At 37.7% G+C, this 15,492-nt stretch overlaps 1 protein-coding gene across 16 annotated transcripts in view; it reads left to right on the plus strand.

Annotated features, from left to right (window-relative positions):
- LOC125457292 (transcription factor 4-like) overlaps window positions 1-15,492 on the plus strand; it is a 610,802-nt gene that overhangs the window by 133,247 nt on the left and 462,063 nt on the right. For 14 of the 16 annotated variants that reach the window (XM_048541370.2, XM_048541332.2, XM_048541341.2 and 11 more), the window contains one exon: window positions 10,797-10,858. In XM_048541370.2, the coding sequence (XP_048397327.1) occupies window positions 10,797-10,858 (62 nt within the window). Of the gene's footprint in view, window positions 1-8,227; window positions 8,271-10,796; window positions 10,859-15,492 lie in introns of those variants that run through there. The other 2 variants (XM_048541409.2, XM_048541419.2) reach the window with 1 other exon arrangement.

The following is a 15,492-nucleotide window of genomic DNA, read 5'->3' on the forward strand; positions in this document are numbered from 1 at the left end:
TGTTACTCTGCTAATGTGTATTGCAGTTTTATGTCAACCTTGTTAAATATAATTATAATGGAACAAATAACCATGACTATCAACTTAACCCAATTAAACCACACTGACATACACCAGAGCACACTGTTTATGTGAAGCATTTTCACCTTTTTTACACAAATGTTATAAGTGCGACTTGCAGTGCTGTTGGCTTTATGTATAAAAAAATGGTAATTTTGAGCTTCCTTGCAAAACTTTATTCTAGATTCGGTTGTGAAATATAAGACCTTCCTGCAGTAGTTCTCTAACCCATTTAATCCGTTAAATTTGTAATGATTAGTTTTTTCATGTTTTGAAGTGTGATCTTGCCTACTGTTCCTTGTGTTCAGAATTCCCAGTGATAGTACAACTTTTCTTCGTCACCCCTGCATGTTCACATGCAGAGCATTATCTCCCCTGTACTGCACTTCTCCTTTGTCTTGTGATGATATATCATTCCATGTGTGCCAGCAGCCCTTTAGTCTCTCACCCAGGTGTTTGGAGTTGAGCTTAAAGACCAAATTTTCAGATTATCTGACCATGTGATAAGGGAGAAATCACAGCTCAGCTTGACACCACCCTGAACACGAACATTTGTAAGAGTTAGTTGAGCGAAAAAGAAATGGGACACTAGTTGATTATTCTGCCGCATGTCTCGAGGCGATCATCTGATTGCTCTCACCTTGTCAAAAAAACAAAATTGGAGGCAATGTGCTCTTAAAATCAAAATAAATTTTCAGTTTTATCATTGATGCTGTCTATTTGATTAAAGTGGTATCTTTCAGAGGCTGAATTTTCCAAACTCTCAATAAGAAAGTTTGAAATACCCAGACTGTATTAGAACTTGTGCAAAACAAAATTGCTGCAGTTTTGCCTCAGTAGATTTGAACTGAAATCTAATCTGAAGTGTTTACATTGGTATGAAATTTGATTTCATTCATGCATTTGTTAGGCTAGTTACATAATGAGAATTTCATACAGACATTACAAAAGTTTATGAGAGTGCTTACAATCCTTTAGTTGCAACAATATTTGTGGCACCATTAATGGATAGCACAGCTGTAATTTAGAATGGTGCCCTAAATGAAGTGTAGTCACCTCAAAATTATTCTGTTAGTTTAATGGATTAAATTTTCTATGTAGAAGTTTTTCTAAGCTTACTAATGTTCACCTGTTATGTTAAGGAAAGTTATCAGGAGTTTTCGCAAGGCTGCTTTGATGCATGAATTGAAAATGTTAACATTACTACTTCCACTAATAGACCTTAAACCATAAGAGACTACAGCTGTTGTCATTGTACATCAAGTGGATATAAATGGTGAGATATGAGGTTTTTACTGACAAGTTGAAGTTTTTTGAGTTTACAGTCATCCATTTTTTAATGTGTTAGCCCTGCCAAGAATCCCGATTAGACATTTTAAAAATTTGACTACTACATTTTCTTGACAGAGGCCAGTCTTCTTTTTTGCCTTCAGTGTGTGACATAGGATGGCTTTTCACTTTTTGTGCTGTCTGATAGCTTGTGTAGTCTGTCTCATGAGTGATTTTTTTTTGTTCTGATGAACACTTTTTTGTGGATGTTGGAGTTGGCAAAGGTCAATGCAGCATCGGGTCCAGGACCTGCACAGTTAAGTGCTTGTGCTGCAAGTCTTTTAGTTTTGTTATCAACCATGTGTTTTCAGAGGCACTCTGCGAGCTTCTAATTGAGCACTTCACTGCTTCTGATGATACACATGTTCCTGATGGAAAGATTATGATATAACCTAAATAGTTATTATTTGGAAAATAATTAGCTGGCTTTTATGATTTAAAATCTTATTGGCTTGCTTTTGGTCACATGAATGAAGGTACAATAATTTGCCCAGACCAGGTGAACTAGTAATGAGAGTGTTGGTAACATTTGCAACCAAGACCAAGTTTGTAAAATTGTCAGCAAGTTGACCAAATATTTATACTGGATTCGAGAAATTAGAAGTGGGAAAAGCCCATCAGTCTGATCAAACCTGCGTTTATCAATAGCCCACAGCCAAAAAAATAACTTTTATATAATAAATGTTGGAATGAGATCACAAATAAAAGTTACATAGCGTTCTGAATTTAGGAACATTCAAGGGCAGAGGTTTATCAAGATATATTTTCATAGGTCCTCATCATCATGCACTCTAAGTTGTAATAATTTAGGAATTTTGGGATAGAGACTGAATGAAAGGAGGATGAATTCTGAAATATACAGTAAAGGAAAGGTATTAAAAAAAAAATCAGCTAATATGAACAAATTGAGAGAAAATTGCATGTATTTTCCCTAAGAGGAGAGACAGATTGGAATAGTCATGCCCTTTGGGTGATAAATCCATAAACCCTGGCAAATGCTTTGGGTTTGTTGTTTTTATTCCCACTTTGGCAGTTGATAGAATTTAAATTCAGTTCTTTCAATTAATAAATTCTGTCAGCAGGAACAGGGCCCTATGTATCGATAGATATAACTTCCAGTGTGCATATTGTGAGACCGACTGACAGAATTTACAAATAGACTCATTGCACCTGTTACAACTCAATAAATAAAACAGGTTACAGCCATTCTCTAGTTCCTGCCTCCGAGCAATGCCCTCATCAATAAGAGTCAACCTGTGTGGTTTAAATTTAAACCAATCCTGTCAGTCATCATCTATCTGGTGCATTCTCCACGGCAAATCTTTTACCAACCATTCAGCGCTTTCTTGTCATGCAGTATGTATAGATTGTTTTCACTTTACACTAGTATTTCTTGAGAATTATCCGGATGAATGAACAATTAAAAGTTTCAACAAAATATCTTTTGTCAGCAAAAACAAAGGAGACAGTAGTTAAGCCATCAAATAAAATTGAACGTTTGTGACATTTTGGGCCTATTGCCTTGAAAATTTCCTGAAAGTTATTAAATCTACCATTTTATGTTAGTATTTTCAAGCGCAACCAAAATTAAGACCTATGACTAAAGGAAAACAAGGTAGGAATAATGAGAAAACGCCAGTGACAAATTCTTTGCTTAAATATTAAAATCAGCTCAATTTTATTGCCATTGTGCAGTATTTCTAAATACAACAACATGGAATAAAATAAGTTTAATTTCCTCCCTCAGTTCAAATTGGATGTATTGTCGTAAATTGTTTTGATGTGACTTATTGAGTCAGAGTCACACAGCATGGAAAAAGACCCTTTGGTCCTACCAGTCCATGCCAAACATAATCCCAAGCTAAACTAGTCCAACCTGTTTGCACCTGGCCCATATCCCTCCAAACCTTTACTATTCACGTACTTATCCAAATGTCTTTTAGATGTTGTAATTGTACCCTCATTCACCACTTCATCAGGAAGTTCATTCCACATGTGAGCCACACTCTATAAAACTGCCCGTCATGTCTTTTTGAAATCTTTCTCCTTTCCTTTAAAAGTGTGCCTCCTAGTCTTGCAATCTACCAGCCTAGGGAAATGACAACTACAATTAACTTTGTCTATACCCCCCATTATTTTGTGAACTTCTGTAAGAATCCCTCTCAGCTCCTATGCTCCAGTGAAACAATTCTCAGCCTATCTAGGCTTTCTTTGTAAGTTAAGCCTTCCATACCCAGCAACATCCTGGTAAATCTCTTCTGATCCCTCTCCAGCTTAGTAATATCCCTTCTGTAACTGGGCAACCAGAACTGAATGCTCTATTCCGTAGGAGACCTCAGCAATGTCCTGTTAGACCTCAACATGTTTTCCCAATTCCTGTACTCCAAGGACTGAGCAATGAAAGCAAGCATGCCAAGTGCTTTCTCAACCACCCTGTCTATACGTGACTGTATCTCAGGCAAAGCTTCTGGCAGTGTGTACATGGCATTTTGAATGAACTTAAAAGTCATCATTTTAACCTACATTGTGAAGTTTTTAACTTGCTAAGACCAAAAGAAAATTGTTGTCATAATTATAAGCAACCTAAATTTCCAACCAAAGATGTAACAGACTCTGCAAGAATTGCCCAGGTTTAAAGAGGTGCTGTTAAATTGAACATGTTTTCCACTTTTGCACAGCATTGGTCAACTGTTACTGAAATACTGCAGGTTTTAACCTGAATACAGTGGAGTTCAACATAAAGAAATGATGAATATTTTGAGAAAACAAACATGAATATTGGAAGCACATAGCAAGCCAGCAGGTTAAATAACAGCATTTGGCTAAATTTTGGGTGCGACCCTTCAGAGTTAAACTCTCAAGGGGTTCTACCTGACCGGAATTTTTTTTGGCCGAGAGAAATAAATAAGTTGTGTGGCATTTACCCCACAAACATGCATTTTAATGTGTTGTCAATCCCTGTTTGCATTGTCTAATGAAGAGTTCAACCAAACATTAAACTGTGTTTCAGATGCAATCTGATTTGTTCTGTACCTCGCATTTTCTGTTTACATTTTGGATTATTTTAATCTGCACTAATTAAAAGAAATGTAATGTGTAGTAAATGAGATCCTGAGGATTTCTGAAAGTTTAGATTGTTCGGCAGGGGGCAAGATATAATAAATTTGTCACAAATAAAGGTCTCTAATGGTGTTCACAACACATTCTCCTATATTCAGAACTCTGTTGTGTACGACGTGAAGTATGGAATTGCTGAGAAGACTTGAATGTTAAGTCTCAGTAAATTGAAGTTGGCTGAGACAATAGAAGTAGAAAAATTGAATTAATTCCTATATTATCACTATCTGAGCACTCTTCAAAAAAAAATCAGCAAATGTCCTACTTTTGAGAATATGACAGAGATGTATCTCAAGGTTGTTCGGTCTTGGAGGCTTCCCTTAGGAATCGTGCTGTAATGTTTTCCAGTTTCTACACTGCTTTCCTTAGGCAATACTGAAGCTGGTGTTTCCCCATTTAACCCTTAGGACTACAACTTCATCTGAATACCTTGGTTGCACAGTCTGTCAGGTGCTACCTACGAAGGTTAAGTCACTCTTCCCCTTACTGCTGGAGATCAGTTCTTGTGATCATGTGATGTAGGATTGGAAGAAGGTCTTTCAGCCCATAAAGTTTGCTGTGTGATTCAGTGAGATCATGGCCAATATGATAATTTTCAACTCCCATTTTTCTGAACACCATTAGAGACCTTTTATTTGTGACAAATTTATTATATATTGTATGCCCAATTCTCTTAAGGATTAAAAATCACACTATCTAGTCGTGAATATACTTAGCAAGGCAGTCTCAACAGCCCTCTGCACTCGAATTCTGTGGTCTCTAGTCCCTGAGAGATAGGAAAATGTCAGCCCTGTTTAAAATGGGCAACCCCTTCTGAGATTATGCTGTCTGGTCCTAAACACACACAAGGGGAAATGACCTCCAGCATCTATCCTGTCAAGTACCCTATAATCTTGGGTGTTTTCATATGGCCACCTCTCAGTCTTCTAACCTCCAGAGAGTATTAGCCCAATACTCGACCTCGCCGCGAGAAAATCCCTTCACTCTATTCTAAATGAACTCTGGAGCTGAACAGTTCAGGTTGAACATAGTTTAATTGTCAATGAGCAGGCTATTGGTGACTAAATGTCATTTCACTCAATTTTGACCAACTCTTCCATTGCTTTGACGTTTTAAAGGTAATTAAAGCGTTCTTTGGCATGATTGGATACACTATGCTTTTTGTAGGCAAGATATGCCTGAGTATTTGCTTACATTACCAGGGAGATGTCAGGATAGTAGCTGACAGTTTAGCTGAGGGCACAACTATTTGTGAACAACAGGTTTACAGCATTGCACCCCAAATGTTTTTGGGATTTATAGCCTTTGCTATGTCGAGTGCTGTCTCCATCCTTTTCTTGGTGTCATGAAAAGTGAATCCAAATTGTCTTGAAGATGAACAGTAGTGATCGTGGGCAGAAGCTGCTAAGGATTATCTACTTGACATTTCAGGCTGAAACTGGTTATGAACTGGTCAGCCACACCTTTAGTGTTGTGACATGGCAGTAAATTCAGGACAATTTCTTGACCTAATTTTGTAGCACATAGGAATCTGTTATCACTTTCTCTGGCTAAGTATTAGAAGATGATCGATATTTCTAATTCATGAGTTTTAATTAAATATATAAAAATCACTTCACAGGCATGGCCTTGATGGACTGTATAAGTTTCTTTCCTGTGCAATACGTTTCTATGCCTTATGATGGATTACTTTGAATTGTGTTCCTGGACAAAAATAGAAACTATCTTGCACAGCAACATAAAGCAAAGCAGCAGCAAGATAGATGAACCTTGTGGTATTAGTTGAGGGAATAAAGTTGGCTGCAAAACAAAGGAACATGATGCTTTTTCTGATTTTGCCATGAACCACCAGAACAGTCACATCAGTTTTGGTTTAATGACTGAATCAAAGCGTCTCTTTATAATGTACCTTACCTTTTGTACTGTACAATTAGATTATTATTACTGTACTATTAGATCAATTTAGATTATGACCTTATGCTCTTAACATTAGAGTCAAACCAATAATTGGAGTAACTGAACTGAACTTATTCAGGGTGTAGCACTTGCATCTAAGAATGAGTGCACTTCCCATGCATATTCTTAGAACATCCTGAAGTACCTTGCAATGAACTACTTTTGATATGTTTATATATGGTTGCATTATTGTTGTAGACAACCTGACTCTCAAGTCTAACAATAACAATGAAATAAATGACTAGTTAGTCTGTCTCAGTCGGCATTGTTTGCAGTGTTTCGAAAACCATAAGAAGTCATAGCCATACATTGAAAAATATCATGGGATCTTCACATCTAATCTTGAACATACAAGAGAGTTTTATGTTGAGGTCCTAGCCAAAATATGGCACTTTACGTTGCAGTTCATATTCATGTGTCAACTTAGATTATGTACTCAAGTGCTGGACCGTTGCTTAAGCCTTTTGACTTGAGCAAGAATGAGTTAATCTTATACTGTCTGGTGCAGCTGTATTCCAGAAAATTTTTGATTGATTCTTTCTCTGCAAGGTAAGAATAATGAGTTCCAACAGTTGAAATATGGCTTAGAAGAAATGACTGAAATGTTACTATGAAATGTATACTTTGCAGTATTTTAGAAGGAGCTATTTTATAAAGAATATGCATCTTATGTTACAGTATTGTATTTTCCATTTTTCTCACATGGTCCAAGAGTTGTATCTCATACAACTGTATGGCACAGAGAGGCCGGCACGTTTACAATGTCTCTTTGAAAGTACCACTACCTGGCTCTTTCCAGGGAGCCTTGTGATTTTTAAAAATTTCTTTTCTAGTACAAATTTCCAAAGTTCATCTGGTCTACTATATCTTTTCAAGGAAGGAAATCTGCCAATCTTATCTGGGCTGGGCTATAAATGTACCCAGTCCTGTAGCAATGTGTTTGTTCCTTGTAGCCATTTCAGTGGACATTACACTTAACCGCAGCAAAGCCTTAAAAAAAAGAATGATACTAGTTGGACTGACCGGTATTGACCTCAGCACTGGATGTAACTATGGCAAATCCTTATCAGCTTTTCTTAGTTGTCACTGGGTCATAATCCTAGAACTCCTAACAGCATTGTGACTGTTGAAGGAGGCTGACATGGGATTATTTCAAGAGGTTTTCAGGCTTATGAACACTGGATAGGGTAGATAGGGAGAAGCTGCTCATGCTTGTGTAAAGAACAAAAACAAGTAGACATAGATTTAAAGTGGCATGCAAAGGAAGCGATGCTGAATCGAGGGAAATAAATCCTTTTTCATATAGCCAGTATTTAAAAGAAGCGAATGCGCAACGTTGAAATGTGGTGAAGCCAGGTTCAATTGAGGCATTCGAGAGCATTGGATGATTGGATATGGGGAAAAAAGCAGAGAATGGCACTCTGTAATGATGCTCATTTCTAGAGATTGGTACTTTATGGGATGAATGGCTTCCTTCTAAGCCATAACAATTATGTGATGTCCATTTAATCTTGGGCAGTTAATGATGACTAATAAATGCTGGCCTAACCAGTGGAATCCACATCCCATACATAATTAAACAAAATTCAACTTGGGCTCGAGTAGTTTCAATATGCTCGAGTATGTTTCTGTCGATGCTGGCAGCTCTTCATTTTTTGCAGCTAACACTTTCTCTATATCTCTGTAATTGCCCCCATTTGCAGGCCCTATTTCTTCTCCCTCAAACAAAATTTGAAAATCTACTGTGTTGTGATTGCTAACCCCTAGAGGATCCTGAACTATGGACATCGCTGCAGCAGTTGCTCAAGGTGATATCCTAGGCCCAGCCATCTTTAGCTGCTTCATTAACAGCCTGCCTTTCATCGCAGCGTCAGGAGGGGGATATTTGCTGATGATTGATTGTGCAATGTTTGGCATCACTCCGTGAATTCTGAGGCAGTTCATATGCAAATTCACTGAGACCTGGATCATATCCTGGCTTGGGCTGAAAAGTGGCAAGTAACATTTGTGCCCCACAAATCCAATCTCCAATAAGAGATAATATAACCATCACCTGTTAGCATTCAGTGGTATCACCATCGCTTATTACCCGATTATCAACATGCTGGGGCTTAACATTGACCAGAAACTGAACTTGACTTTTCACATAAATATGCCAGCTAAGAAAGCAGGAGGGTCGCTAGGAATTGTGCAGCAAGTAACTCAGCTCCTAACTCCCCAAGGCACATACACGATCTATAAGGCACAAGTCAGGAGTGTGATGGAAAACTCCTCGCTTGCCTAGATTAATGCACCTCTGACAACACTTGAGAAATTTGACACCATTCAGGACAAAACAAACCACTTGATTGGCGCCACATCTACTCCCTCCACCACTGATGCTCTTTAGCAGCAGTATGAACTACCTACAAGATGCACTGCAGAAATTCACCAGTGCTTCTTAGATGGCACCCTCCAAATGCATGACCATTTCCATCTTGAAGAACAGATAGATGGGAACACCACCATCTGCAAGTTCCCTTTAAGCCACTCACCATCCTGATTTGGAAATACCTCAGCCTCCCTTCGGTGTTGGGTCAAAATCCTACAATTTATTTCCTACAGCATGGTGGATCTTGGCATGGTTCAAATGAAATCCTCCCCAAAAGAACTTTTTTATTTCTTCCCCAGTGCTGGCGCCACATGAAATGGAATCTGTTTCTCCCAGGCCAATCTTTGGGCCATGCATATATCTTCCCAATCTCGTTTCCCCTGTGCCAATTCAAATGTAGCTCAGTTGCTAATGTGGAATTTATTACCTTTTGTGGATTTGCTTTTTAATTTAGCTCTGAGCCGCTCATAATCCTTCAACAGGCTTCTTGCAGTGCTAAGGTAATGATTTGGACCATGACAACTGTATCTTCTCTTTCTCCTCCTCCTCTTGCCCCCACCCCTGCCAAAATCTAAGTTCCTCTCCAGCCTAGATGTCATTAACTCTGGCAACAAATTGGCAGCATAGCATTCAGGCACCTCTGTTTGTTGCATGAAGCAAATCTCTGAGATGGGATCCTTCCGGGTGAGGTTTAGAAATCCCACTTCCAGCCAATTAAGGCTCCTCAGTATGTAAAGTGGCTGCAGGCCAACTGGTATCGGTGCAGATGTGTTCTCTATTGGGTGGTGTGATACGATACCTCATTATAAGGTCCTCCTACACAGGTCCCCTGATAACCTGATCAAGATAAACTCTTTACCAACAAAACATGGAGGAAAACACAAAAACATTGCAAATGTTGGAAATTAGAATTAAAACATGACAATGCAAGAAGCTGTCAGCAGCTCAGACTTACTCTGTAGAGAAACTGCAAAGGGATTGTTCTGTGAAACATAATCATTTTATTTTAAAGTGCATTGTGATAGATTGTGGATGCTTTGTAAGTGCAAGTTTTTCTCCTTGTGCTAGATCACTGTTGTTGCTGATTAGTGGTTAGCTGCTTGTCTGAGACACAGATTTTCTTCCTTTTTCAGCAAATTTCAGTTCCACAGTACTGTTTCCATGTGCTGTGTCCTTTGTTTGAATGCAATATATTTCAGTTGATTGAACGCTAGATCAATTTATTGCAAGAAATACTCACTGCTCTTAAGTAATTTGTTTTTGTAATTTATCTGCATTTATGTACTTTTTTGCCATTAACTTTCTTTGTCAGTGTTATTTTTTGGTTGCTTGTTTATGCATTCATGCTCATGAGTTACGATGGTGGGTTGTCCAAGTGGCCATGGATTCATTTTTGAATTTTTACAGGATAGGCAGGTTATGCAGTCATATCCAGTTCAGACTCAGCTGTGATATCACCTATTATTCAAACATTTACTTTAAACAGCAAAAGCCACTTGGTATTCGGATTTCTGGCAGACATTCCTGCCTTACAGGGCTGGGCCACAAAGCAAACTTCAGTGCCCCATATATGACCCCAGGTGACAGACCATGGAATTTATGAATCTGGCTCAGCTCCCCAATTGCAACAGCACTCCTTCTTGGTGTTTGGTTTGAAAAATTAAGTAGAGAACAAAGGTTTTTGGTAAACATGCAGTAATTTCATTTTTGTTAATTACTTGCCATCTACTAACTGTAAGGCTCTGCATCAAAGATAATCTGAATGATTGATTTGAAACAAAACTGAGTTTTAAGACTATCATTGGCTTCATAGATTCAATTGAAATAAGCTTTTCTACTCACAAATACCTGTATTATAAAATTGGGCATTAATTAATGTTACAGAAAGAAAGCTTTTATGATATGTCTACATTCATTACACTCCAGGAGAATAACAGGGTAATTTCTTTTCACTTGTGCTTAGATCTGGAAGACAGAACAAACTCTGGATCCTGGGGAGCAGGAGATCAGCCTAGTCCATCCAGGGTAAGCAATGGTAGACTATAATTATATAGTAAATGTTAAATTGTGTGCAATTTGCTGTTATTGAAATGTGTTTATTTTGAAGAATCATTGTGGAGATAAATCTTAAAATTCTGACATTTTATGATTGAAGATGGTGGCATTGAAAAATCTTTTGAAGAATGTTCTGAATTTGGTGTTCTTCTTATGCGTACCATTGTCTGCAAACATGCATTGCATGTTCCTCCCTATAAACAAGGGAATATTACATATGAACCAGTTTACTTTACCGCAAAGAGTGCTGTTCCATGTAAATCTCAAATTTATCGCATCGCTCTGTGTTGTGTGTGCTGCTTTCTTGAAAGTCAATTTGATCGGAAAACATTTAGAATTACTGCGTGCAGTGCCACCAGCACGTACGTTCCTCAATCCAGGGTCATCGTAATGTTCTTTAAAATCTGAGTGACAAAACCAGCTTGCATTTTCTTGGCATCCTCAATATCGGAAAATGGTCCAAGACAGTAAACAGAATTTAGTCTGTCGAAATTGACACTTTACCAAAGAAGGCTATAATATGATATGATTTTTAGGAGGGCCATCAGGATGGTAAAGATGTTTCTGTGGAAAAAAAATTGAAAACATGGCCATCAATGATGGGATGAAGTAAGCTGGAGATCTGATGGAAGAACAGAACAGATAGGAAATGCAGGTTTCGATTGATCAATATGCAAATTCCAGAATTTCTTTCAAGTTCACTGCCCCAACTCCAAGTTAAAGCACAGACAGATTCTAAACAAGGCCTCACACCTGAAATGCATTGTCTGACCTGAGATGCTACCTCTGGTATACTTTATAAAACGTTTAGTCATCGGGGGAAGTGACTTGAAAGAAATTCTGGGATTTGCATATTGATCAATCAAAACCTGCATTTCCTGTCTATTCTGTTCCTCCAACAGATCTCCAGCTTAGTGATAATGGGAACTGCAGATGCTGGAGAATCCAAAATAACAAAGTGAGGAGCTGGATGAACACAGCAGGCCAAGCAGCATCTCAGGAGCACAAAAGCTCAGAGAGGATGAAGGGTCTAGGCTCGAAACGTCAGCTTTTGTGCTCCTGAGATGCTGCTTGGCCTGCTGTCTTCATCCAGCTCCTTACTTTGTTATCTTAGATCTCCAGCTTACTCTGGTATACTTTCTGAAACCTTTAGTCATCTCGGGGCAGTGACTTGAAAGAAGTTCTAGGATTTGCATATTACTTAATCAAAGCCTGCATTTCCTTTCTAACTGATTAAAAGTTTAACTACCATTTGAGGTTTGTTCAGTACATTCACATCGGTTCATTAACCCTTTGATCATTTGCTTCCAAGTTCTGTATCTGATGCCACCTCTCTCACTAACACATGAAAATGGAGCATAACTGCGAAAACTTGTGTTTTCAGATAAACCTGTTGGAGAATTAGGCAGGCTATTTGGAGGAAGCTAACATTCTCAGATAGCTTCATCCCTATGGAATGGTTCTGCCGACACTATAGATCGAAGCATTTGTGGATTGAATAATTTGAACTGAGTGCACAGAAATTATCGGGGAGATGCCCCAGATCTAAATTAGATTAGATCAGATTAGATTAGATTCCCTACCGTGTGGAAATAGGCCCTTCTGCCCAGCAAGTCCGCTCTATTTAGAGTTAAAAGCTATAAATCATTTATGGTTACTGTTAGACTGAATTAATTGATGGTAATCGCACAAAACTGAACACCAGAGGACAGGCATTTGTAGAAGATGTGGTCAACGCTGTATAAAGATGGATGATAAGGGATAAAATACAATAATCGGGAGTCACGTTTGTGAGTTTAGTTGGAACCATTTCTTGGAGAAGACAGAGGCTGAAACCTGATTGGTTTAAATGTGGAAAGATGGGTGTGAATTCGAGGGAGGCGTCATCTTCAAAGACATGGAGGAAAAATAAAGATTAGTGGTTAAGCCCAGGATGAGTCTTTTGACAAGTTGTTGATAGTTTTGAAAGAGGAGGAGACAGGACATGGGGAAAATTGGAAGAAGCAAAACCAATAAAACTGGATTCTGTTCAAGCAAAGAATTCTCCATTAAATCAGAATGTCACAAACCGCCAGAAGCCTGCCTTATAAAAACAGGTGTAAAATCTAAGAACATAATGAGTTGGGCTAATTGGTCAGTGGGCTAATTCTTTTCAAGGCAATGTACTGCGGCTGCTGGAAATCTGAAATGACCAGAAAAGTACTGGCAAAACTCAGTAGGTCAGACAGTAACTATGCAAGTGTGATGAAAGTTTTGTGTTTCAGCATCATCATGATGTTTTTTGGGGTTTGGAAATCAAGATGTTAGCCTATGGCGCTGAGTTAAATTTCTGAAAGGTTTTACTAGATCATACCATTATTTGGAAAGAAGTGAGCAATATATATTTGAGAGCAGGTGATGGTGAACCAATGAAGTGTTAATGGAAAGCTGATTACAAGTGGGTACTTAATGGCATCTAGAGTGAACATTGAAAGCCATCAACTTGTTTCAATTTGGACTAGGTTTAGAAAACCTAGCAGTTGAACATTTTTTCGGGCAGAATAGGATAGACTATTTCTGATGAAAAGTTATCAACCTGAGTCATTAATTATATTTCTCTCCACACATGCTACCTGAGGTGGTGATGACTATTTTCTCCGTTTTGATATGCTCCCATGTGTTACCTGTGCGAAGCTGCACACATTCATAGTCAGCCCTGAAACACACTTTCATTGCTTCTGATATTTAGAAAATGCATGACCTGTAATATGTGTACTACAGTGCAAAAGGGCAGTTTCAGTCTTAGATTTTCATGTATTTTCAACAATCACCTAAGTATTATTTTATGCCATCAAAGAAACAGCTTTTATATCTGACGAGTTTGCACTAATATTTTTATGCACAGGAGACAATAATTTAATTTCATTTTTTAAAAAACCTGCTGGCAATTAATATTCTTCTTTTACAAACATTTATGTAATGTACATTGAAGCCAGATACTTGAATTGTTTTGTATCATAATTTAATGTGGCAGGAAATTCCACATTTTTACTGCCCTTTGAACAAAAACGTCTAATCTTCTCTCCTTTTTATATAGTCTCCGAATTTGTGTACTCCTGTTATCGTCTCTGATCAGTAGTAGCACTGTACTGCTATTTGTCTCAACCATTCATAATCTTAAATACGACTGCCAGTTTTGGAAAACGGCCTTTGTTAAATTCTCTCTACAAATGTGATCTAGCTCCACTAAAAATGCCCAACTTGACTACCCTTTGGGGATAATAGACTATAATTATGAAATGAAAGAAAGATGTTTCTTAGGCTGAAGTAGATCTTTCCATGAAGACTTTTAATGTCCTTTTTGTATTACTTTGCAATTTTTGACGTTGATATTTCAGCTTTTAATGACTTGACCTTACTCTTCCAGAATTATAAATGCTATAATCTGCATAGTTTTAATAAAACAAAAATACAATGTATGAATTCCTCCTTTTTGTTTTTCCTTGTGTAAGACAGCATCTTAGTGAAGCTGCATTATATCCTCTCCAAAGGCAGACCTGATGGGGTGAATGAGTTCCTTATGTGCCACATCTTTCTGATGCCATGACTTAACTTTCCATGTAGTGCTTAGTCTAATAACACGCAAAATGTACTGAGATCTTTAATAGTGCATTAGTGCCTTTTGAGATTTTTTTTAAAAAAAGGTAAACCTTATAATTTAAAAAAAAAATTCCTTAGTATTTTTAAGGTTTTGCTTTTCCCCTCAATTCTAATGCTTTTGCATTGGACTGGCCCTGATCTCATTCAGTATGTAATAATTACTGTTGTATTTTCTTAAAAAACATGTTAATTCATGACACTTCATGAGAACGAAATCTGCCTTACATTTTTAGCCCATTATCTTTATGAGAGCAATGATCTGTTCCAGTTTCCTTTAGACTTCTAAGGGATTAGCCACACCTGTTTTTCTCTAATATGCGAATTCTGATGCAACTTCCTTTGGCCAACCTCCAAGCTATTATTTAGTGAGAAGAAATGGTTCTCGAATTAAACACGAATAGCCATTTTATAACAATTTAAAAGAAAATCCCATTGTGTCTACCTTTCTGTCTCCTGTCTTCATCAGGTTTGCTATCCTTTTGACTAATTGACCTCTTCATTTGTTTAGCAATTTCCGATATTGTACCATGCTTTGGATTCAAGAAAGACAATTTGGAATATTTTCGTAGGGATAAAGAAAAGGTGATGGAAAGGATTTTGGCTGTATGGTAGATGGAGGAAATGCAGAATCAATGTACCTAATGTGTTTAGACCCCATCTCAAGTGCAGTGATTTTATTTTTCTGAGCATTTCAGATGGGTTACATTGGCCTTCAAGGACGGCAGTGTAAATACACTAAAATAATACTGAAGGCGTTAGTGCCAATTGATGCTTGTTATACTGACTTGACCTGTATTCTTTAGAGTAAAGATGATTTAATAGTAATCTAATCTGGGATGTTTACATGAAAAAAACTTGAATAAACTAATTTGATTCTTTACAATTAATTTGTTGAGAGATGGCGCAAGAGGGTATAACCTTAAAATAATTTCTAGCCTGTAATAGGATGAAAATCAAGAAGCATT

This window comes from Stegostoma tigrinum, chromosome 1, assembly GCF_030684315.1.
Source record: "Stegostoma tigrinum isolate sSteTig4 chromosome 1, sSteTig4.hap1, whole genome shotgun sequence".
NCBI classification, from domain to species: Eukaryota; Metazoa; Chordata; class Chondrichthyes; order Orectolobiformes; family Stegostomatidae; genus Stegostoma; species Stegostoma tigrinum.